This window comes from Asparagus officinalis, chromosome 10 (assembly GCF_001876935.1).
Source record: "Asparagus officinalis chromosome 10, Aspof.V1, whole genome shotgun sequence".
Taxonomy (NCBI): domain Eukaryota; kingdom Viridiplantae; phylum Streptophyta; class Magnoliopsida; order Asparagales; family Asparagaceae; genus Asparagus; species Asparagus officinalis.
This window is the reverse complement of record NC_033803.1, coordinates 28,510,410-28,535,790: the sequence shown is the minus strand read 5'-3', so window position 1 is coordinate 28,535,790 and position 25,381 is coordinate 28,510,410. Positions and strand designations below refer to the sequence as shown.

The 25,381-nt window shown below is 35.9% G+C and overlaps 1 protein-coding gene across 1 annotated transcript in view; it reads left to right on the top strand.

Moving 5' to 3' along the window:
• The window catches only part of LOC109824983 (AUGMIN subunit 5), a 29,851-nt gene continuing 9,585 nt past the window's right edge, over positions 5,116–25,381 (top strand). The window contains 11 exon segments of the mRNA XM_020391634.1: positions 5,116–5,591; positions 5,594–5,654; positions 5,904–5,924; positions 12,099–12,644; positions 13,336–13,477; positions 13,899–14,075; positions 16,255–16,464; positions 18,588–18,773; positions 19,143–19,302; positions 22,743–22,938; positions 23,849–23,981. Coding sequence (XP_020247223.1) covers positions 5,306–5,591; positions 5,594–5,654; positions 5,904–5,924; positions 12,099–12,644; positions 13,336–13,477; positions 13,899–14,075; positions 16,255–16,464; positions 18,588–18,773; positions 19,143–19,302; positions 22,743–22,938; positions 23,849–23,981 — 2,118 coding nt within the window. The 5' untranslated portion in view covers positions 5,116–5,305.

Here is a 25,381-nt window from a genome sequence, read left to right as displayed (position 1 = left end):
AGGGATGTGTAACTAACTGAAGCCTATACATAAAGGCATGAGATATGAAAGAATACGAAGTTCCTGAATCAAACAAGATTCGAGCTGGATAAGAAATTACTATGAAAACTCTGTTCGCACTATGATCACGTGGTGCTACTACATAAATTCTACTGGTGGCCGGCGCCTACTACGCTGCTAGCGGTGAAACACATGGGTCCATCTGACACTGATGAATACTCTGAATAGCGCAATTATGGCCTATTGGCCCCTAAATCCTCGAAAAAACCGATAGTACATCTATCCTCCGATGCTGGCCGTAACCGCGGCCCTAAGACTATTGACCCTGACCTCTGTCATACTAGTCTCCTTCTAGTGTACTGCGGCAATGCTTCAATCTATATCCGATCTTATTATAATTGTATCATGTATCCTGAATCATGTGCTGTTGTGTCGCTATTGAATCATGTTGTGCTCTCTTCTTATAATGTCTTTGTTGCTGATGGTAAAAATTCTTACCCCACTGCTGTGTCCTCTAGATCCCACAATAGGCCTCTTGCCCTTGTCATTTCCATCATGTTGGTCTTGATTTCATTATTAACTATAGACATATCTCACTGCTTTAATCGAACTAGCTCTAACTGCTTGTCGAAGAAGTAAACAAAATTTTCCCAAATAAGTGATATTCACTGCTCCTGCGAAAATCTGAAGTCGTTGTTATCCTTTGCTACCATTCTCCAGTGATGATGAAATTATTGGTATTGCCTCTTCAATAGGCATGATTGGTACAATTGGTGGTGCAACTCCAGGAAAATGATACTACTGACGAAAACGGATGTGCCTCTCGCTCCTCGAGTATTACAAAATCTTACTGCAAATGATGCTATAAGGCCGATCAGATACTGTGGAGCCTATTGTGGCTCGGGCTCTGTTTGCCTAGCTCTCTGGGTATGTGTTTTATCTCAACTGCATCCTTGTCCCAACATTTATAATATCAAGAGGAGAGCTTAATGGACACAGTAAATGACATCGCTAACATATATATAATATATATATAACGTATCATAATAAGTATTCATAGCATATAGTATTCACACAAATACTTTAAATCAACATAAAATAATTGTCATAAAAAATTCGAAATTTTGAGATATACGCACATATCATTCTCACTCATTCTAGAAATTCCTAGCGGACTCTGTACATGAATCCTAGGAAACTCTATCCTAGCTCCACAATTTAACACAGGAATGATCCTAAGGATGCTGGAACTAGAGCTCTGATACCAACTGTAACGCCCCAGGATTCACACAAGGCTGCAGTCCAAGATAAAACTCGGATTGTCAAACCTGCCAAGTACCAAACACCATGCTACAACATGTTTCACCATCACAGTCACTATCTCTCTAGTGGAAACAACAAATAGGTGAAGGTATAAAACAGGCAAATAATAGAAGTAGTACAAAATCAGATATGCACAGAAGAAGTATATCAACAAATGAGCCCAACTGAAATAGAATGAAAATATCTCTGAGTCAAAAATACATCTCAACACAATGAGTCAAATGAAATCTCACTAAGGCACTCAGCCTCTACAAAATGAATACAACTCTAAAATCTAAACAATGAACATAACTATATAGTGGAGCTTCAACTGCTAAAACTGTGTGATGATGACTATGCTAGAACTCCGTCATCCTGCGGCTCTCCGAAACTCTGATCTGCCCGAAAGATACAATTTAAACAAAAGAACAACAACAAGAGCGTCAGAACGCTACAACAAGATCACCTCCATCCGCCCCAGGCGAAGAGCTGCTAGATGAAGTGGAGGCTCTATCTATTAAGCATAGTCTACCTATGACACTTGTTTATCCGTACGAGCATGCGAAGAGGTCGATGAACCTATGACACTTGTTTATCCGTACGAGCGTGCGAAGAGGTCGATGAACCTATGCCACTTGTTTATCCGCATGATAGTGCGTTGGAGTCGATGGACCTGTGTTTATTATTCGTATGATAGTGCACTGGGGTCGATGGACCTATGTTTATTATCTGCATAATAGTGCGCTGGGGTCTTTGAATATATGTTTAGTTACCCGCACGAGCGTGCGCTGAGGTCAGTGAACCTATGTCTTTGTTTCCGTATAGATTGCGTAGGAATCAATATTCCTATCCTGTTGTTTTACACAGGGATACAATAATATTCCAAAAGGATTTTTTCTGTGTTTAGTGGATGCCAAAAGTGACAACGACTCATGGTTGAGATATTCGATTGAGATACTCGGTTATGCGAGTATACGAGATAACTATGCTGATTATGATGCTTTACTTTCCAGTTATATTTTTGATTGCTTAGTTCAGGATTAATATTTAGTTATCTACAATTTGAGACATATTGTATATACATGAGGGTTTTCTTGTTGGATTATTTCGCTCGACGTACTACATCTCGTGTTTTAGATTTCTAACTATTAATACCATCAGATACGGGAAAATGGTCTAGGTAGACTATGCTTAATAGATAGAGCCTCCACTACATCTAATAGCCCTTCCCGGGGGCGGATGAAGGTAATCTTGCTAGCGCTCTGACGCTCTTATTGTTGTTCTTTTTTTTTCCTTTTTTTTACTTTCAGGCGGCTCAGAGCATCGGAGAGTCGCAGGGTGACGGAGTTCTTGCATAGTCGCCGTCGCGTACTTTTACTAGTATGGACTCCGCAGTAGTTTTATGTTTCCATTCAGTCACTTGAGTTTGTATTCATATTTTTAAGGCATCCATGTTGAGACATGTCATGTTATTTTAGACTCCAGATGTATATCAGTTGTATTTTGGTTTATTATAGTCGAGACATGATATCATTATGAGATATTTCTTTCTACATCATGTCTATTGTATTTTTATTTCCCATATTTGCATGTTTGTACCTTCACTTCTACTTGATTCCACTAGAGGATATTACTGTGATTGGTGAAACATGTTGTTGTACAGTGGAGGTGCATGGCAGGTTTGATATCTCTGGGTTCACATTGGACTGCAACCAAGTGTTAAAACAGGGGCGTCACATCCTCTGTGTTAATTCTTCCAACTAGTCCTGAGTGACATAGCCCGTACGTGATTCTTCAGGGCGTGGGTCGAAAGTTCGACAAGGACTCTCAGAACCAGACATCTTATATGAAGAGGGATGACAGGCTCTACGCTGAGCGCTAAACTGTTGATGCTAGTTATCAAATAGGGGGTTTATTTGTGGATTAGAGTTAGGGTCCTCAAACTCCTTTAGATGTCTAGCTATGTAGATCGCTATTCTTCCTTGTACACGAAGAACTCATGAGAGGATGGAGTTAGGTTCTCCGATTGTTCCTCCGATGATCAAGTCAATGTTTGAACTTGAGTGGGAAAATATAAGAGAAATAGTGAGAAGAATTGTTCAGAGTTGCAAGAAAGTAGAGAAAATTACCTCATGTAGTGCAACTCCCTTTTATAGTAGATCGGAAGGGCATGAAGGTCACTGTGGATGAGTTCATGCAAACAGCTAACGCAGCAGGTGTCTATACAGGTGTCAGCCGTAGGCAAAGTTGAGTCATCTAAGCAATTAGTGTGAGGGCGACAACAGTTGCTTGGTGCTGACTGGATCTGATGAGTTATGAAGACTGTGGGGGCTAGAACAATGATGACTCTGATAGCATACGTAAAGCGAGGATAGTTGGTTGTCAGCAGGGGATTCGAGGACACACCGCCTCTCTAGTTGTCTAGTTGAATGCCGACAAACACCGACTTTTTAGCCGGTTACGCAAGTTGTCGGCCGAAATAACAGGTCGATTATGGAGTCTTGAGGGCTCGACCTGGAGAATAGGCCGACAAGTTTCGCCTTTCGAGTCAGCCACGAAAGTTGTTCGCTTATGGAGTCGGCTGCAGGAACGACTCAAGTTATTGGTTGCAGGAGTAATCTGATTAGGCATAGAGTGGGACACATGTCGGCTCCCCAACAGAGATTAACACTTGGCTATTTTGCAGCCTATAACAGTATTATACCATATGTATATTATATTAGTCATTACTATTATATTCTATTAAGATATTATAGTAAATATGATATATATTAAAATGTTTATACTATAATCTAATATGATATAATACATTCAATTAATTATTATAAATTTTATAGTAAAATCATATAATATTTTACATTATAATATTAATAGTTAACACTGTTATAAAATAGTGGTAAATCGCCCCACAATAGCGGCACGAATAGCGTTAGCGGTCCCTTCCTACTATGCTATCGTCCAATAGCGGTGACATATTGCGGAATATGCATTTTTCGCTTACAAAAGCGGCCAATAGCACCATAGCGTGAATAGTGGGGGATTGCAAATCCGGTTTTTGACCGCTATTTAAAAGTTGTTTGAGGTTTATTTTTTAAAAATCAAAACTGACCCGCAACCACTACATCCCACCGCCTCCCCTAATTTCCCACGTACTCCTGCCGCCTCCCATAGCCTCTGGCACCTCCCTCAGCACTTCCTCTCACATCCGTACTCCCGCCACCTCCCATAGCCTCTGGCACCTCCCTCAGCACTTCCTCTCACATCCTCTTGTCGTGAACTCCTCCTAGTGCAGTTCTCTCACCGCTTAGCTCATTCTCGAAGACGACGACTCTCTGACTCCTTCAGTCGTCTTCGGTGTTATGTGACAGTTGCATATCTATTTCATGTTTAGGATCTCTTTAAATCATCAAATGCACTTTTAGATTTTCTAGAATTTTCTTTAATTCTTTTATTTTTTAATATTTATAAATAACTGAATTAGACCGTTATTTGACTTTGCGCTTTTTACCGTTATTTTGCCGCAATAACCTTAGCGATGTCTCACCGCTATACGACGCTATCCGTTATCCATAACCTTAATAGTTAATTAATTGTATTGTATATACTTTCAATAATATATTATAGTAATTATAATAATATATTTTATCTAATATAATATAGTATATTTCTTATAAAAAATATAATGTAATATCATATTATATGGTACAAATATAACATACACGTAGTTGTGTAGGTATGCTCGTGCTAACTACTATTAACAATCCTTAACCCGTCTCGTTACCATACAGCAAGTCTTTCGTCGCAGCAGAACTGGATAAGTATATTTTTATAATTACTGGACTTTCGTCTGTTACTCTTCAGTCTCTCTCGGCCGGCTGCCGCCTGCTCATCGTTTCGAAAACTTTCTCCTCACTCCTCTCCTTTCTCCGTTCAGATCTACGCATTAGGGTTAGGGTTTCCAGAAACCCCAAAACCCCCTCTTTTTCTAGGGTTTCCATCAGCAATGCAATCCCCAAAACCCGAAGCCATCATCGAATGGCTCCAGAAGGAGATGAACTACCCGTCCCCTCTCCCAACCCCCGACCAAATCCGCAAGATCTGCAGAGGGAACATGATCCCGATCTGGTCGTTCCTCCTCGGCAGGGTTCGATCGGAGAAGACGGTGGCGACTGTTAGAAGGAACATTGTGATTCATGGGGCGAAGGGGACGAGGAGGTCCTCGGAGGCGCGAGGAGAGAGATGTGGCAGAGGAAGAGGCCGGAGGATGAGGGTTTTGGTGAGGAGGACGAGGAGGATGTGAGGGGAAAGATGGCCGAGCTTGCGAGGGAGGAGGACGATCGGAAGAGGATTATCTGATGGATCGGCACGCCAGGTATTTGATTGCTGATTCATGAAGTTGATACATAAATTTCCTCCAAAGACAAAAGAAAAGAAAAGCGAAATTGATACATAAAGAGTGATTATTTAAGTCAGTTTGATGTTTTATGAGGTATTAACAGAGTTGAATCAAGTTTAACAGTCAAATTTGCTCTTTAGTTCTAGCTGCATTAGTGAAATTTTACTATAAATATACTTTTGGATACTAGTGGGAAAAAAATAAGCGATGATGGGGCCAATGCCAGGTATTTGATTGGAATGGTACTTGAGGGAATTATTGTTTTTTCCTAGGCGATGTGCTGACTTAGCTGCTAAAGTGAAGTCTTGCAAAATGTTACTTTAAATTTTAATCAATTGGAATTGATGCATATTGGGAAAAAGGAGGGGAAAATAAAGAGTGATTCTTTAGTCAGTTTGATGTTTGATGAAGTATGAGCAGAGTTGATACAAGTCTTAACTTTCAAATTTGCTTTTTTACTTCTAGCTGAATTAGTGAAATGAACTAAAAATACTCGTGCTTGCTTTTGGGAAAGAGTATGTGGTCTTTAAACTATATGATAATTTTGTGAGTTGCACTTGTTAATTATTCTATGGAAATATCACTCTTCTTTTCTTAGGTTTGTACTGCCAGTACTACTTATTATTAATAATCTATGTTCAGGAAAATGGATGAAACTAATTGGCTAATTAGTAGAGGAGCATATTAATGATTTTTTTAATACAGAAAATCAATCTGTTACGTGTCGGAGTATACAGGGAAAAGAAACATAGAAGTACTATAGGAATAAGCATAAATGAAACTATACAAGAACATGTTCTTGTTGTATGATGAACAGACAATAGAGCAGTCCTTGTCTTGCATAGGTAAAATTATCCATATAGTTGATCAGTGTTGTAAATAGCGACAAATAACGGGGCTATAGCGGCGCGAATAGCGGTCGCGGCCCTTCAGCGTTACACATTGGGGTTTCGCGGCTGGCTTAAGCGGGAAAATCCGCTATTCATTCGAATAGCGCGTAAAAGCGGATTTTAGCGGGTTAAAAGCGGGTTTCGCGGTTAAAAGCGGATTTTCGCGGTTAAAAGCGGATTTTTGTTGTTAAAAGCGGCTAAACCCGCTATCACACATATTATGATGCTATATTTCTTGAATTTCTTCATAGTTTCATTCATACAATAAGCTTATTAATTGTTATTTATTGATAATACAAGAAATTTACAACTAATTGAATTTTTAGATTTTTTTATGAATTTTCTTATTATTTAGGATATTTAAATATATTTAAATTTGACTGCTATTTGACTGTGCGCTATTTGCCGCGATTTCGCCGCAATAGCCCGATATAGCCTTAGCGGTACCTCGCCGCGACGCGCCACGATCCGCTATCAGCAACCTTGTAGTTGATGCTCCTACACCGTAATAAAGTTTAAATGACAATGTTAGAAGTTCAAGATGAATTACTTTAAGGACTACTAAGAGGAGAAGTTATCAATAGCACACCTCAACATCATGTCTAATAGGTGACTTAGCTAGCTATCTTAAAGGGCAATTGATAAATAATAAGTAAAGTATGACCTTAGATTCATTTGTGACATTACCATACATATATTGTGTGTGCGCGTGTGTTAGCATAAGACACCTGTGTGGGCATTGGTATTCAAAAGAAAACATGTCATTTGATTAAAAAGCATGCGAAATTATAAACCAACTACTGATAATTCTACATTTGTTAGAACTTTGCTAGATAACTTAGCTAAATAACTTAGCTAATGTTGTTTACATCTGTATTATGCAAAATGTATTGAGGAAGATAAAATATATGTAAGATATCAATGACTAAATAATGGAGCTTGAAAGGCGATGAAGAATTTTTTTTTTTTGAGGATAGATAACACAGCGGAAAATGGAATATGGATGAAAGAAGATGATATAAAGTTAATGGTTCTTTTTTTATCGATAAAGTGGTGAGCAACATCCTTGGAAAGAGATCGTGTCTCTAAGAAAGTTGGTTGTGCATTAAAATTTTTAAACGATTAAAACAAAAGATCATGTTATAAAAGATTGGTAAAATTTACGAAGGGGGAAAAACTTGGCTGATACAGGTTGATCGCGGTATAAATCTAATTTGACAAGTTTACTGATGTTTATATATTTACTAGGTTGTACGCATGTGCGTTGCACGTGGTCAGGTATCTTGATTGTTTCTATGAGGTGTATTTCTTTATTATAACACACAACATCAGCTTGATATTAATAAGTTCATATGAAATAGTGAATTTTCTCAAGATTAGTACAGTGCACGTGTGTGCATGTGGATGTACTTGTTTTAGATTATTACTAGAATTGCAACAAAGCTGTATATTATCGTAAACAGCTTGATAAAAAGTAGATCTAGGATTGCACATGTACAGTCTGCCACTGCTAATAAATCAAGATGTGGCTAATAAATCACATTTGCAAATAGTCCTAAGACACTTATTCCCATCAAATTGTGCAAAACAAAATTTATAAAAAAATCAAAGAAGAGAAAAATATCTGTAAGTGTATTTGCACATATTCTGTGCCTGCCATTGAAATATATAGAGGGCAGCAGTTTGATATTATTTCTGAAACAACCGTTTACATGTGTAAAAGAAAGCAATGGAAGGTTGAGGGCAAACAACATAAGACTTATTTTGACAATAAGAAATTAGTATTCAAGATCCCTTCTAGACACTTGAAACATAACTATATTTGAAACATAACTATATTTACAGTATATACAAAGGAACAATCACTTATATTCACAATAAGAAATTAGTATTCAAGATCCCTTCCAAGATGTTTAGACTCCAAAAATAATTATAAATGGACCAGAATAGCGTCTTCTAACTGTAAAATCAAAGTCAAATCCCTAAAAAAGTACGATGACAAATATGACGGCGAAGAATCAGTAAGCCTATGCTTCGTTTAAATGTAAATGAAAGTAAAGAAAAAGAAAGGAAAAGAAGAAAGAGGGAAGGAAAAGAAAGAAAAATAGGATTTTTTTGATGTTTGGTTAGGATGACACAATAAAGAATTTGAAGAAAAATGATAAATAAACAATATCACTTGTTTGCTAGTTCAATAAAATAATATAAAATACTAATATATAAATATATGTGATTGTCAATTTAAAACGTGTTGTCATATGTATAAAAATTTCATTCCTCAATATATGACTTGTTAGATTATAATAATATGAATTTTCCCCCTTAGTTATTAAAAGATGATTTTTTAATTGTGTTTTCCCCGTATTAGTCCTTTAAATCTTTCATATTTTGAAATGATCCCTCAAATAATTGAAATTGCTATTCGGTCCTTCGATTCTTAAGTTATTTTGAAATTAGTCTCTCGAATCATTGAAATTGCTATTGGCTCAATTCTCAACTTATTTTTGAAAATCATTCCCTTCAATCAAGAGTGGGAGTATCAATTAGAGAGATTAATTTGAAACAACTTATAAGAAGTATGGACCTATTAGCAATTTTAATGATTTTAGGGACTAATTTTAAAATAAATTAAGAATTGAAGGATCAATGGAAATTTCAATGATTTGAGGACTCATTTTAATGACATGAGGACTCATCTACATAAGAGTGATTATGTTTGCCTGGAACTCCAATGTTATATCATTCATAGGTAAAATCACCATTATTTGCTAATTTCATGCTTTGTTATAATTCTGGTCCCGACCCTCTAAATTGGTGGTCTTAAATATTTGAAGACCTTTCCTACCAAAATTTCTGCAAATGGAAGGATGGCGTGCATAAGACAAAGGTTCATATCAAGGAAAAATTGAGCTCTGTTTTGTGTTTTAGTAATATTACTTGTTTTGTTTTGTTTTGGTCTGCTTTTGAATAATAATTCTGATTTATTTGAAGGGGCTTTTTATGGATAGTTTCTTCTAATAAATAGTTATATGTCAATTCAATTCTAGTTGCAGACTCTTCTCGAGTAGTTCTCTGAGTTCTGTTCATAGCCATATGAAAATTCTTGTGGACAGACGTTGCTGACCTTCAGCTGAATTTTTGTATACATGCTTGGAGATATCCATAACATAGTGAAAGTGCAAGTGACCAAACAATGATGATTATTTTATTATAACTTTGGTGTTCTTCATATCCTAGAATGAGATAGTCTACATTAAAAATAAAAATGAGATAGTCTACATTATGTTCCTTTAATTTTATAGTTACAGCTTACAACAATAACAACATGACATCAACAAAGCAAGAATGCTACATGAGTCATTTCTCTCTCTTTAGGGTCATTCCTTTAACAAGTTGGTACTATCATGTTCCTTATACTTTTTTCTTACTGTCTTGCTCCATATTTGTTAGACTTCGTCTAACCTTTCCTTATTAGTAATCATGTATTATGATTGTTCTTAAATGGTGTACAAATACCTCTTTAATTCAAAGTTTTCTATTAAACAAATTAAACATATTAGAGAGTGCTCATAGCTATTATATATAATAGATTGTAGAAATGAAAAAGTGTTGCAATGACAGCCTTCTACAACTGTTTGTGCTTTTGTCTAGAATCCAAGTATTGAATACCTTATCTAATTCCAAATCAAACTATCTTTAAATAAACAGTTATCATAGCCTCCTTACATCTAATTTATAGGAACTTTAACAAAACGTTATCAATAAATTGGTTACAAGTAATAGTTGTACACGAACACTTGGTACCACCAAATAAAACTTATTAAAATAAAGATATTTCTATTAATTAGGATAGGATCACTATGCAATATCCAAAAGGATTCTATTAATTAGGATAGGATCTCAATGCAATATAGAAAAGGGCCAATGGCAATATTGACCATGGAAAGATTTATCTAAACTCATAATTTTTTAAGTATAATATAATATATCCCTATAAGGTATAGACATAATAATGTTTTAGGCAAAGTTGATCTCCATGAATGAAGCAGGTAATTAAACGCTACAGTGTCCATATGAGGAAGTTTCCTCAAACATCTTTTACTCTTTCTCCCTAAGTAGAGAGTATGCTTCATCAATTTTCCCTTTCTATGTTATGGAATGCTATTTGTCCCTAAGTAGAGAGTATGCTTCATCAATTTTCCCTTTCTATGTTATGGAATGCTATTTGTTCTATGTTATACGTAGCAGATAGTAGCATATGCAATAGTACATGTTGAAATTGAATATCAAAGAAACATAAAATTATGAAAGGAAAAAGGATTTTAAGATCTAAAATGCTTACAGAAATACATAGCAATGTATACGATTCGTGCCCAATGAGGATGCAAAAGTATAGTAGCTACCAATTCTTATAATGTAAATACATATTACAGACTGCCTAACATTTGAACTCCCGCCATCGTTTGTATGCTTGCTAGAGAAGGATTGCTTCATGCCGGCTCTCATGTTTAAGGTTGTGTTATGATTTTGTTTAAATACCTAATTAGCGGCCAACAAGAGAATGAACATGTGATATCCTTATTTGCATATGCATCAAAATTAAACCACAACAAAAACTTTAAGCTAAATTAGAAATTTCCATATAAATGCCAAGAAACAAGTATTATAAATAAAGAATGATCTATTTACCTTGGGAAGTAATGGAAAATCTTATTGAATATAACTCTTATCTAAATGAACTCTTCATAGTTCTTAATTCAGCAGTTTTTGTTTATAAATTTCTATATTTGAAATTAATGTCATAAATTTTGAGAATATACTTGTATTAGATGGTCCTTTAAAAGTTCTACACTTGTTAATGCTAATTAAGTTTCTCAATCTTTTTTCATCCTTTTCAAACACCAAAATCAGTGTCACATGATTTTACTGTGATGGTTGAGCGAGAATAGGTGAAGTGTCATAAAGTAATCCTAGTCTATAGATATAATGTCTTAAATGTTTTTTTGTTGCTATTATAACTGTAAGTATAGTGTCACGTGGAAACGTAGTTCGCATGTATGAGTCTACTGATACATAGAGTTACCAGTTACATACGTAAGTACTTCTATTTTACTGTAAGTCTATATGGTATTCAGATGTTTGTTTCTGAATGTTATCATGTCGGAAAGACACCAAATTCGATGCCCATATCGTATTTCCATGTAAAACTTGTTTAAGGCCTGAAACTCTATCCTAGACCTGCCTGCATAATGCAATGCTTTGTGAATCTGTCGGCATATAATGAAATGTAGTGCGACATATATGGTTTATGTAACTTCTTGTGCTCCTCCCACATGACTATTTTCATGGGAGTAAAGGACATAAGATTATGAATCACACTGGTTTTGTGATAATATCAACATTTGCATATTTGTCTAGCAGCAGTAGGCTATTGGTGACCCCTTGATATGCTTTATGAGTTTTCCCTTAACACTTAGTTTTGTTGCTGAATATTTCTTTTAACGCTTTAGGCACAAGCAGGTGATGTTGGAGGCATACGATCAACAATGTGATGAAGCTGCTAAGATTTTTGCCGAGTACCAAAGGCGTCTACATCAGTATGTTAACCAAGCAAGGGATATTCGAAGGTTGAGCACAGGAAGCAGTGATGGTGATGTAGTAGATGACCACCATATTATTGGTGAAAAAGAGGCTGTTTACTCAACAGTTAAGGGAAACAAGACATCTGATGATATTATTCTTGTCGAGACCTCGAGCGAAAGAAATATTCGTACGGCATGTGAAGTTCTTGCTGCACAAATGATTGAAAGAATAAGAAGCACTTTTCCTGCATATGAAGGAAATGGTATCAACTTGAATTCTCAGTTAGAAGCAGCTAAATTAGGTATTGAGTTGTATAGTGAATTGCCAGAGGATGTTAAAGTGGTAGCAATTGATGCTCTACGAAATCCATCCCTTTTACTTCAGTCAATTTCTTTATACACTTCACGCGTTAGTTCACTTATTCACAGAGAATCTGAAAAGATTGATATCAGAGCTGATGCAGAACTTTTAAGGTATCAATTATTTTAATTTTTTTCATCTTTATAATCATGTTTTCATACTGAATTCTTACTCTCCCCCTCATTTTCCCCTCTTTATTTGGTTCTAGATTTAAATCCCTCTAGCAAGTTCATTCATAGTGTCAATGCAATCTACCGACTGACCATTATATTCATCATGCTTTAAAAATATCAATATTTATTGTTTAGTCATATCATGCTTGCTACAGTCTTTCTAGAAGGTCACTTGGGCACTAATAACCTAAAAATATTGCTTTTGCTTTATCTCACTTTTAGACCCTATGAGACATGACTCGAACAAAGCTGGTCTCTATGGCATCTGTGTGACAAAAACAGTGTTACAAAATCTTTAATTTTCATATCTACAACCAAGAACAGGTCCATACATTAATAGAACAATTTGGCCTTTTCCTTTGGTTTTTCTTTAGTTAGTTTCACAATACTTGTTTATTGTGGACATGATAGTCGAGCTTAATGCTTTGTTAGACTCTGATAGTAGGACACTTCCCACAACAAAAAGATGTCGTGGTCTACACAGTACACCCCTAGACATAACATGCTTTATAACTTACCAATATTCCAGTATGGCCTGTAGCTTATTCTCGAAGCCATTTTAGCGTATGTTCAGTTATTATCGATCATCTTACTCGTCTAGTTAACAGAAAATTTTACATTATTTATTTAGATATAAGTACGAGAATGATCGAGTCGTAGATGCTGCATCTCCAGACGCAATCTCACCCTTACCGTATCAAGTGTATGGTAATGGGAAGGCAGGAGCAGATCTCTCCACAAAGGGAACTTATAATCAGCTTCTAGAAAGACAGGTAACCAATTCTTCTTGCAGCTACTGTTGGTTCTCTGCAATACTTTCTGCTAAGCAATAAGCTCTCTATGATTTATGTGTCTATAAATCTAGATTTTGATCAGCCAGGAAAAGTGAGAATTACCGAATCCAGAGATAGAGAAGAATTGTGACGACTATGGATAGAATATTACGAAATCCCCACTATGATTAGAAACAGTATCAAATTACAAATAATTCTGGAAGGAATAATAGATAAGCTGAACCGTGAACAGTAAGAAATTTGGGTTTAGTAAATGATTCTTGTCACATGCTAGATGTTTGGCTCTCTTAAGACTGTTCATAAATGTCCTGTTAAATCAGTTGCTTTTGAACAACAGCTGCAGTTCACAATCTTCTATACCTTTTCAGTTAATATTATCATGTGTTTCATTTGCTTTCAGAAAGCACATGTACAACAGTTTGTGGCTACTGAAGATGCACTTAACAAAGCTGCAGAAGCTAAACGCTTATGTCAAAAGCTTATAAAACGCTTGCATGGAAGTAGTGATGTCATTGCATCACAGGCAATACCTGCCGGAGGCGCTTCACAGAATATGGGAACTATCAAGCAATTTGAGGTATTTTTCATGACTAGTTTAGGACGTAACCAGCCAATCGTACTTCGTTTGACCCATGCTACTGTTTGGTGATAGTACTTGTTCAATTGGTAAATCTGACCGACATTACTGGTTCTCCTTGAAAATCAAACAGTTACTAACGTGATCTATATCTAATTTGTGTTATTTCATCTGTTCAAATTTCTTTTGTGTGTGCATGCAAATGCGTTCTTTCTAAATTTTTTGGGTATATGATATATTCCTTAATAGATTGTCTGTATGTTTGAATGCTGGAATTATGCCTCTTTAATTGCGTTGAGTGCCATATTTCATTAAGGAATAGGTGAAATGTTGAGGTTCTCAATCTTTCATCGCGCATTAGAGCATGACACCTGTACAGAACTTACTATTCGTTGTACATTAAAGCCTTTATCCCAATTTGTGCGGGTCGGCTACATGAATCCTACTCTTCCACTCAGTTTTGGTGACAACTATCTCTTATATTTGGTCAATCATACAGAACTTACTGTTCACTGCGAAGCTTAATACCTTCATTTGATTTGAGTTCGAATCCTTGTAATTTGTTTCCTCTTGCATGAACTTCTTGAAAAATAAAAGGAAATTGAGATCTTATGAGCTGCCATCTACTCTAGGATTGGAAGTAATATCATAATGATATTAAGGATTTTGAATGACTATGACATTTAATGATTTTGAATGACTATGACAACAAGTTGGAGTATTTTTTTTAATAAGTTCGAATGTTGAATTTGTATAGTTCGTGTATTTGCAGTAATAAATTGTGGAATGACCCATTTTTATGCATAGGTGGGTGCATGCATGTCTTAAAAATAGAGCAATGTTTGCATGTATTTGTCTTTCCCCTCCACTGTTTTAGATAGCGGCCGATAGCGGTGCTATTGCGGCCAAAATAGCGGTAGCGGAGCCTACTGCTATGATTTCACTGATTGTGGCAACAGCAGTTAAAACCGCTATTTGCTCATAATAGCAGGTAAAAATGCAAAAAAAAAAAACATTGTTTAGCGCTATATAGCACTGATAAGTGCTAAACAGCGCTTTTCCTTAGGATGGTTTTTAAATTCCCTACTCGATCCGAATCCAAACCCGACCCATTTTAACTTTTAACTCTAAAAACCTTTATCCCGACCCATTTTAACTTTTTAACTCTAAAAACCCTTATCCCCTCTCTCTCTCTCTCTCTCTCTCTCTCTTCTTCTTCTTCTTCTAATCTCAGCCACAGAGAAGGGAGAAAAACCCTAACTCCAGTGCTTCCTCCATCATCTCCATCTCTCGTCTTTGACTCGCCATCTCTCCTCTGCCTCCTACTCCTACACCCTTCACCATCTCCATCACCTCCTGCTCCTCACCTCAATTAAGCCTTCTTTCCTCAACTCAGCCTTCTCTGCTCAACTCCACCTCCTCTCCTTAACTCCTCCGCCTCCTCTCTGTGGCTCTTCCCTTGACGACGACCAACCGTAGATGAATTCCAATAGCCCTCGAGGCGTACAGTTCACGAAGTCTAGCAGCCTTCTCTCACCTCCTTTACACTACAACAATTATTTCGTCGAACTGAACGTAATATTTCGAGCAACTCGTTCAAGTTTCAAGTTTGTACATTGAAACGTTGGGTGATTGATTTTATGGTAAAATTTAAATTGTTAAAAGGTATAATTGTTTTGGGAGAATCATTGCATCAATATTGTTTGAGCGGTGATGATTGTTGTATTATTGATTAATTATGATTTGGGGGTAATTATTGTTTCACAATCCGTATTGATGATAATAGTTTTGGGGGAATTATTTCAAATGAAACTAAATGGATTGATTAATTAGTGATGGTGGTTGTAAATTTTTTTTTGAATATTTATACATATTTAAATTGGACCGCTGTTTGACTTTATGCTATTTACCGCTATTTTTCCGTTATAGCCCAAACTTTAGTTGTGCCTCACCGCTACAGGATGCTAGCTGCTATCGGTAACCTTGTTCCCCACCTCTCGCCCCCTCCCCCCTCCTCCCATTGTATGCACGTCCAAGTTGTATATTCTACATGACCTCGGAGCGCCAAGTTTTGTACGCTACATGATTTTGGTAGATGATACTATGGTGACATGCATCAGTGGATAGATGTTTTTTGTTAATGGCGTATGCTCATATTTTCTTTGTTCTTTTCATGTAGCTAGACGTCTGGACCAAGGAAAGGGAAGTTGCAGGGTTGAAAGCAAGCTTGAGTACATTGACGTCTGAAGTCCAACGCTTGAATAAATTGTGTGCAGAGTGGAAAGAAGCAGAAGATTCATTGAGGAAAAAATGGAAAAAGATTGAAGGGTTTGATGCTCGCAGATCAGAACTTGAATCCATTCATACTGCCCTTCTTCGGGCTAACATGGTCAGTTATGTTCTTATTCTTCATATAGTACTCCAGTACATTCAGTACTATTTTTATCGAAGTATCCTATTTGCAGTCTGTTAATTCACAACTTAAGAGAGATGTAACACATGCGCATGTGTGTGTGTTGCTGAAGAAAATAAACATAAAATAGTTTCCAGTAATCTTCCACCCAATGCAAATTATGAAGTTAGGTGTATTATGGACTTTCTACCATCTACAGAAAAGCTAATATTAACGTTCTGTGGGGCTTCCACCAAAGGCTGATAGTGAAGTATTTGATAAGCCTTTTTGGCTGATTGTTCGTAGGGACTCCAACTTAGATGCCACTGGCCAAAAAAAAAGATGGTAATCTGACGGAAGAGAATTTCGTGGAGATTTGAGAAAAATAGCGTGTAGAAAAATGAAGTATCATTCTTGAAGATGACGAAAATGATCCCTACGTGGAGATGATTATGTGATGTTATGTTGGTCTGATTTGTCATTTGTGAAAGGGTGTTTATTTACATGGTTTAGGAAGTTGCCATTTGTTAATTATTTATGTTTATGTTTCGTATCGTTGAATCATGTAGCACCAATTTGACTAATTATCTTGTTGTAAATGGACTAGTTTTCTGTCATTTTCATACTTGCATATTTCATGTATAAACTTTTAGCATTTCTTCTTGGTTATCCACCAATCTTTGTTTCAGATTTTCCAGTACTTCCCCTCTTATGCACGTCGCAGATATGCTCTTAGACATCCAGCATGCACACTCAATAATGCATGGTAAAATAAAAACTTCAACAAGTTGAGGAATCTGCTGCCTCTCTACTTTAGAACAATTCAGTAGCATCTTATTGTTGAAGAACTTTTTGAATCATTCCCACTTCCTTTGAACATCCTAACCACAATGTCAAGAGATAATGGAATGCTTGCAGTATCATCATTTTGGCAGTTCTTTGAAGCCCATTGGTGGAATAATGCGGTTTGTACATTGAATATGTAATGTTTGCAGACTTGCACTTAACCCAATCAGGATGATGCCATCCCTAAAACAGATCTATTTCAGAAAATTAAAATGTTGCTTTCTGTCAAGGCTGCCTGTAATCTTTCACGTCAGTCAGTGTTTTACAGGCGATGCGCCTCAGGCGCTTAGGCGATGCGATCTTGTAATTTAGTGCCTTGCGTATTGCTAAACGATGAAGGTTACTAAGGTGAGCGTCTTTTGGCGCCTCAAGAGCGCACCTTGGCACCCCATGACACAGCCTTGGCGCCTCAAGCACTCACTAAGGCGTGTGATGCAAAGCGTTAGGTGTTTGTCTCTGTTTCAAAATTTTGAGAGTGCAAAATCTGTCCAATAAAGTAAAGTTTGTAGTTGACATTGAAGTTTTGTGTTTCTTTTTTCTTGATCAATTTTAGATTTTTTTTGATGTAAAGTACTTCATTACCTATATCATTTTGAGGACATGCAACAATTTATTTTAAAGTTCAAAGTTTGCTGTTTAATTATTTGTGTTAGCAGTTACTAGTTAATATTACTATTCAATATTTGTTGCTACTTCATTTAGATGGTTTATGACTTATTAAATTTGTGACTTTGAAATTTTGGATATGATTAATTTGTCTTGTTGCTATTTATCGATATTTGTATATTAATAGTAATGTTTATTAATTTTTGAATACTTACCGCGTGGGTTCACTCAGGCAATTGCCTTTGTTCGTGCATCTTGCCTCAGGCAACATAGGACCCTATCGCCTTGATCTTGCCTTTTGCATTTAAAACACTGACGTCAGTAGTAGAGTAAATTATAAAGTTATGCTCCAGGGACTGCATTCATTCCCTGAAGGTTGTTAGAATTTATTTTTCCACCTGTTTCACGGGTTTACTGTGATTTATGCAAGTATGTACGCAACAGATTTTTGGCTAAGAATGAAGTGTACTTATGTTGTGGTCTCGGTGGAAATTACTTATGTTGCTGATCATCGTTATTTGCACATGTTGTCCTGTGTTATTTTGTCATTTCATCAAGGGCACTATTTTGGCACTAAACCTGTTAGTATGGGTAATCATTTGCAATGTTTTAATGTTTCTTTCATTATGCTGGAAGTTTAATTGCTCACTTGTTTCTATGTGCCTTAGGATGCATCAGGATACTGGGAACAACAACCATTAGCTGCACGGGAGTCTTCTGCAAGAACTATTGTTCCGACATGCACAACCGTGGCAGGCATTTCAATGAATTCCAAAGATCTGATAGAGAAAGAATTATCTGTCTTCTATCAAAGTCTAGATAACTGCTTGTACATGCTTCCATCAACACCACAGGTTATTAACTTGTTAAGTAGTTATCTTTAGTTTTACAAGGAATGTAGCTAACTGCCTTTTTCATAGATGATAATCTGTCTTTTACACAAAGCTGCATATATGTCGTGGATCCTTGCTGCATATGATTACCTGATGCTGCACTTAACTGAACCCACTTAACTGAACTCAAAGACTTCATTAGGTTTTAGATCAACCAAATAGCCAGATGAGTTCACCTCATTTCTTACCACATAATCTTAGTGTTAGTTATGCTATGTGATGGAAATCATTCTTGTTTTTCTTCATTATACAACTCTTGCACTACATTTTTCTGATACATTCACATGTCAAATGATAAATTCTTAACTGTAATTTATTTTGTCTGTGCAGGCTCTTATGGAGTCTATGGGTGCAAATGGTGCAACTGGAGCTGAAGCTCTGGCAACTGCAGAGAAGAATGCTACTTTACTGACTGCAAGAGCTGGTGCAAGGGATCCATCTGCAGTTCCATCTATTTGTCGTATTTCTGCTGCTCTTCAGAATACTGCTGGTAGCCTCTCTTATACAGCTTAGGAATCCTCCTGCTCAATGTTAATAGACATATCCTAGATGCTTGTTTTTTCATAACTGCACCTCTATTGTTGGTCATCATAATCATTTGACTATAAGTTGAAATTGGAAGCTTTTTTTTTTTTTGAAACTACTCTTCTTGTCATTATGTCGCCTAATGTAATAATCCCTTGCTAACACTAGTCATCATCATCTTCAGTTAAACAGTTTTGCCTCAAAATTACTTATCTTGGATATGATGCACAACTCCATGCGGATTCATTAGGGAATTTGACCAAATATGCCCTATTGTTAGCCTGCATCAATTCCAAATGTTTTGTTTAAAATTCTTGGTCAAATTGTAGTATGAACACGGGAAATCATTTCTGTAACATAAAGAGCTATTTGGTGAGAATGTACATTTATTGTCATGAATTTGAACATATGCTACTAAGGAGCAAGCTTCATTCACCTGGACTAGGAAAGACTTTGGAGGTTAGATAATAATGTTTGGTATTGGGGACCATGTTTCATCAGTGTGATGCAATTCCTCTGCACTGCCTCCTTCCAAATGAGTATATCCCATGGTGTGGATATTTTTTTCAACTCATGTCACAGCATAAGTATTACATGTATAAACCAATAAGTATATGGTATTTTTCTTTTTCCGCTCTTGATAATCATCGATTTGTTCAAAAGACCCCCAAATTCTATAGTTGCTGAAAAGCTCAATATTTTTTGGTAGGTATGCCAATTAGGTCCTTCTTCCAGTTGACTTGAGCTCCTGATCTGTCCCATAGATTATGCTCTTTATGCTTCTCCAGCGGTTATTTCAGTTATCAACTATGTCACATCACGCTTCTCCCCAGAGGTTGTATTTCACCATATTTTTCTCCTTTTAATGTTCACCTCCCTTCTCCAGGAACCAATCAATTTGAAGGATTTATATGAAAATCTGAAGAACCACGTCGAAACCATGGTTTTAAATATCGGCCGATAATCCGATATTATCGCCGAGTTATCGGATTTGGGAGCTTTCCGCTAGGATAAGTAGGATTTTTAATCGGTTATCGTTTTTTGAGGTTTATCGGCGAGTTATCGACGATAAAGGTACTTATCGGCCCATAAGTAGGCTCTAAATATCGGCTTTATCGGCCGATAAGTAGGATTTGAGAGCTTTTACTTTCTTTTGGATTTGCTCTTTGAATGTTTACAAATTATGAACTATTTGTTGCTTTTGGAACTTGGTTGATTGGTGATTAGCTTATGTTTGTTTATGGATATTGATAATGGCTCATAACTACTAAATATCAACTTAGTAAGTTAGTTTATGAATCTCATGATTAAACAATAATTATGTAGATGCGTAGATGGTTCTTCATTCTTGATGTTATCTTATTATTTGCTAGTTTATTATTCCATTTTGACTAACATTATATTATTTTTCAAGCTTATGTTTGTTTATTATTTGCTAGTATATTACTCCGATAAATACTATTTATCCCCGATATATCCCCGATTTCCGCTATCCGATAAGAATTTTCACCGTCCGATAAATCCCCGATAATCGATATTTAAAACCTTGACTCGAAACTCCAGTACTTCAAGAAACCAGATAAGCAGAAACACAATTCATCAACCTTCAAAACCCAAAGATAATATCATTGATATGGTAATGTAACTAGAAAACAGGGAGATTTTCTAGATGAAGGTCTTGACACTAACAAGAAAATAAGCTTGAACGCTAACAAGAAAGCAGAAACGCCATATGTCAACCTTCAAACATGGTTACTGAGTACATGGTACGTAGGGGGTCGTGGTATGAATTCGGGTATGCAATTTGCCATTTAGAAAATTTGGATTAGACGGAGTTTAGTTTGCTTTGGTAAGCAAGTTTAGTTAGTGTGGACGTAAAAATTTTCTGGATGTGCTTACCATCTTCCAAAGTTATAGTAGAAAACGGGAAATTAGAAAACTAATTATGCATTTGAATATTTTTTCATGCAAAATACTTAAATGCTTCTTTTTTGTGGGGTTCATTTTTTTGTTCTGTGTTTCTTGTCACACATTTCATGTTGGGAAAGATTTCCTTTCATCTTTTATTAACATAGGTATTTAGTTACAGTAAAGTCATTGCCTCATATGTTTTATTGTGCGTCTCCCTTTACTCGATCGTGCACATTGCATTGCGTCTTGCGCATGTACGCTTAGAGGAACTTTGCGCTCCACATTCTTATATGCGGTACGTCAAGTTTGGGGAACCAATTCGTGTATCAGTGGGAATCGGTTCACAAATGTACCGGGAATCGGTTTGAATGAACGATTGTTCAGGGGGGGGGGGGCGGCGGGGTCGAAATTACGCAACTATGCCTTCAAAACCTGAAGATAATATCATTGATATGGTAATGTAGCTAGAAAGCAGGGAGATTTTCCAGATGACGGTCTTGTCACTAACAAGAAAATACAGCTTGAACACTCAAAGAAAGAGAACTTTGTACAGCATAATACTTAACAGGTCATTTAAAACAGATTCTCATCATTCTTGTCCTTTATTGGCACTGTAAAGAATGGCCCACTCAGGTCTTCGATAGCGTGAGCATGCTGTAATCTTTGGGTAGGAGTTTTGAGTTGAAGAAGCATGCTTCTTTGACTCCAGCATTTGCGTGTGCATGTGTGTGCATGTGTGTACATGTGGGCAAGAGTAGTTGATTTTTCACCACCATTATCTCTGGAAAGAAAACTTCTGTTTGCAGCTCTATTTTACCTTTGTTTTCCTCTATATTTAGTATTCTCTAACTTTTTCCGGGAACGCAGCGGGCTTAAGTAGAAGAGTAGGAAGAATGTTTTGAATTGTTTAATATTAGGGCCTAAATCAACAGGGGATTTTTGAGAAAGACAAGCTGATTCAAGTTTAGCCTAAGTGTAGTTAACTGGCTGGCATGTCCTTATTGGAACGGCTTATGTGAATTGAGGGGAGTTTAGAAAATAATTGGAGGAATCATCAGGTCAAGGAAGGTTTATTGATTTATTAATGAAGAAACTCTGTAATTTTTTTTGGGTTCCATGTGCTCTCTATCTTTTATGATTGCATAGTTTGACTGTTTTCTGCTGCTTGTTCCTGAACTAAATGATGACTTCTGTACATTCATTATGCTCATGTATTATTTTCATTCCGCTGCATAGTCAACAAATTTGTCTTTGATCACCTTGAAGCACTAACGTGAGCACAGTAGCAGCTTAACTCTAGTAACAAAAAACGTTCATTTTGAACAAAAATTACAGACATGGATGTACTTTCAAAGTTATGAGGGATCTGTTGTCTGTCACCTTTTTCATGCAAATTTGTTTTCCTGATAAAAACTGTAGTTAGTCTATTTAATTCTTATCCATATAGTCTGAGTTTGCATGTTTGAAATAGATTCAGAGTTAACTTCTATACAGGTACTGAAGGTCCAGATTCTGCCTTACTATCAGTTTTAGGCTCATTGGAGTTTTGTTTAAAGCCCCGGGGTTCCGAGGCTAGTGTATTGGAAGACTTATCTAAAGCAATTAATCTAGTTCATACACGGCGGAACCTTGTTGACAATTATCGTGTTTTGCTCAACCATGCTCATCGTGTGCAGCAAGATTATGAGAGGTAAAAGATTTTTGACTTATGAGATCAGTACTTTGAGCACAACTTTTGGTGTTCAGATTATGCATGCTAGAGCTTTTATTGCCATGAGTGTACCTAATAAGTCAACATGTATTTTTGTCTGTCAACCACTTTGACAGTTAAAATACATTGACAATTCAGATCAAGGGTACAACTTGCTAGTTAAGTATCCATGTTGGAGCTTATGTCAAACAACTGATGATTTTGTTCTATCATGATAGGGAAGCAACCAAAATCTGAAGGGGTCTCATATTGAACCCAAATCCTTATGGTCTTAAACTGGTATCTGAGCCATTCATGTTATAGAGTTGTGAAAACGAGAAGACTTTTCCATTTGTGTCTGAAGTGTATCTTAATTCAATATAGTGGGAACTTTGTACCTAATAAGTCAACATGTATTTTCTCAAGGGACCTGGAGGTAGACTTCTAGATTCTATAATCTTCTGTTACTTATTTTTATATCATGCTTCTCATTATCTGCTGTAGAGAATAATAAATATTTTTTTCCAGCAAGCTAATGATTAAGGTTTTTTTTTTCTTTTGGAGTCATCCAGTTTACTAGTGTTATGAGTTCAACCTAAAATATGGACACGAAATGAACGATTCAAGTTGACAATGAAATTTGAGGTAATAACTTATAACTTATATATGAAAGTAAACCTTTGATATGTGTAAGATTCAAATGGACATTAAGTTTTAATACATTTTCAGGATGAAGATGATAAGCAGTTTCTTCTACCAAAACTGAATATTCTTGTACCTGTACAACCATGGATATTACTGTTACCATGCACTTAAAATGCTTTTAGTTTTCTTAGCGCAAGCATGAGTCTTCATGTTTTATGGAGAAATAAACTTTATGAAGACTTACTAGTTACTTTAATGTCTGCAGGATGGTCAACTATTGTTTGAAGGTAGCTGCTGAACAGGATAAAGTTGTTACAGAAAGATGGTTGTCAGAACTTAGGGGAGCAGTTGTTGGTGCCCAGGAATGTCTGGAGGATTGCCAGCGTGTTCGTGGTTTGGTAAGTAGGCTCTTCTATTTACTTATCAATAGATCTTCCTTAAATTTTAGAAGACAAGACATATATGTTCTCTCTTTTAGGGTATTCATAGTTTTCTTACATAATGAGATGATTCGAGGTAACATTTCATGAAGCATCATGGAATTAGCGGAAAAGTATATTCTTAATCTCAAATCTTGTTGTGAGCTTTAGATCTCAAGTACTCTCTTTTATATTGAGGGCAACACAATGTATTTCAAGTAAGTATGATTGGTGAACGACCCTAAATTATTACATACCAGTCAGAAAAGAAAGAGAATGGTACCGTAATACTTGACTTAGAACAGGTGTCATATGCCTATCGACAACACGAAAGCCTTTATCTGAAACTTTTGGTGTCGTCTATGTGAATCTTATTCTTCCATTCCGTTCTATTATATAAAAATATAGTTTTGTTAATTGTGAGGTTTGATGTTTTCAATAAACTGAAGAATCTATTGTTAATTACTCTTTTAGGATAAACCATTTGAACCTTTGATTTACAAGGGTATAAGTTTTATATACTAACCCAATTTAGTGATAATAATAACAAAAGAAAAGATATTATGGACTTTTTAATGTTGAGAAGACTGTCACATCAAAAAATAAATTTTATGCATTTTCTGATGGAGAAGACTTTTCTATCACAAATTAAGTTTGAGTTTAATATTTTAGTTTAAAGACATTACAATCTTATACATTTGGTTTTTATTTTAGTTTAGAGACATTACAACCTATTTGAATTGGTTTTAGTTTGGGAACATCACAGTTCATAGATTTTATTTTACTTTAGGGACATTTCGGCTTTGAAAGTTTGACTTTGCTTTAGAGACATTATGATTCTTAAGATTGAAAGTTTGACTTTGCTTTAGATACATTATAATTCTTGAGATTTGATTTTTAGTTTAGAGGCATTATGGTCCATAATTTGATTTTAGTTTAGGGACATTACGATTAGTTAAGTTTGACTTTAGTTTAGAGACATTTCGGTCCATTTTATCTGATTTTAGTTAGGAACATTTCAGTCCATTTGATTTGATTTTAGTTTAGGGATATTATGATTCATATTTGTTTAACATATTTTATGAACATTTTGGGCCGTATATTTGATTTTAGTTTTGGGACATTATGGTACATAATTAAAATTTTGAAGTTGATTTAGTTTGATACTTTAGGACTTATCACTAAGATTTTATGAGGTTCATTTTGAAGTTTCCAGATTGTTTCTGCAAATTCAGGTGGTGACTGCAAAGTTATGAAGTTTCAAACTTTTATCTGCAATTTTTGGAAATTACAGAGTTCATTTTGAAAATATATGAAATTTCAGGATTCTCTTGGAAAATTTTAAAATTTATGGGGATCTACAATTCCTGGAACCTTAT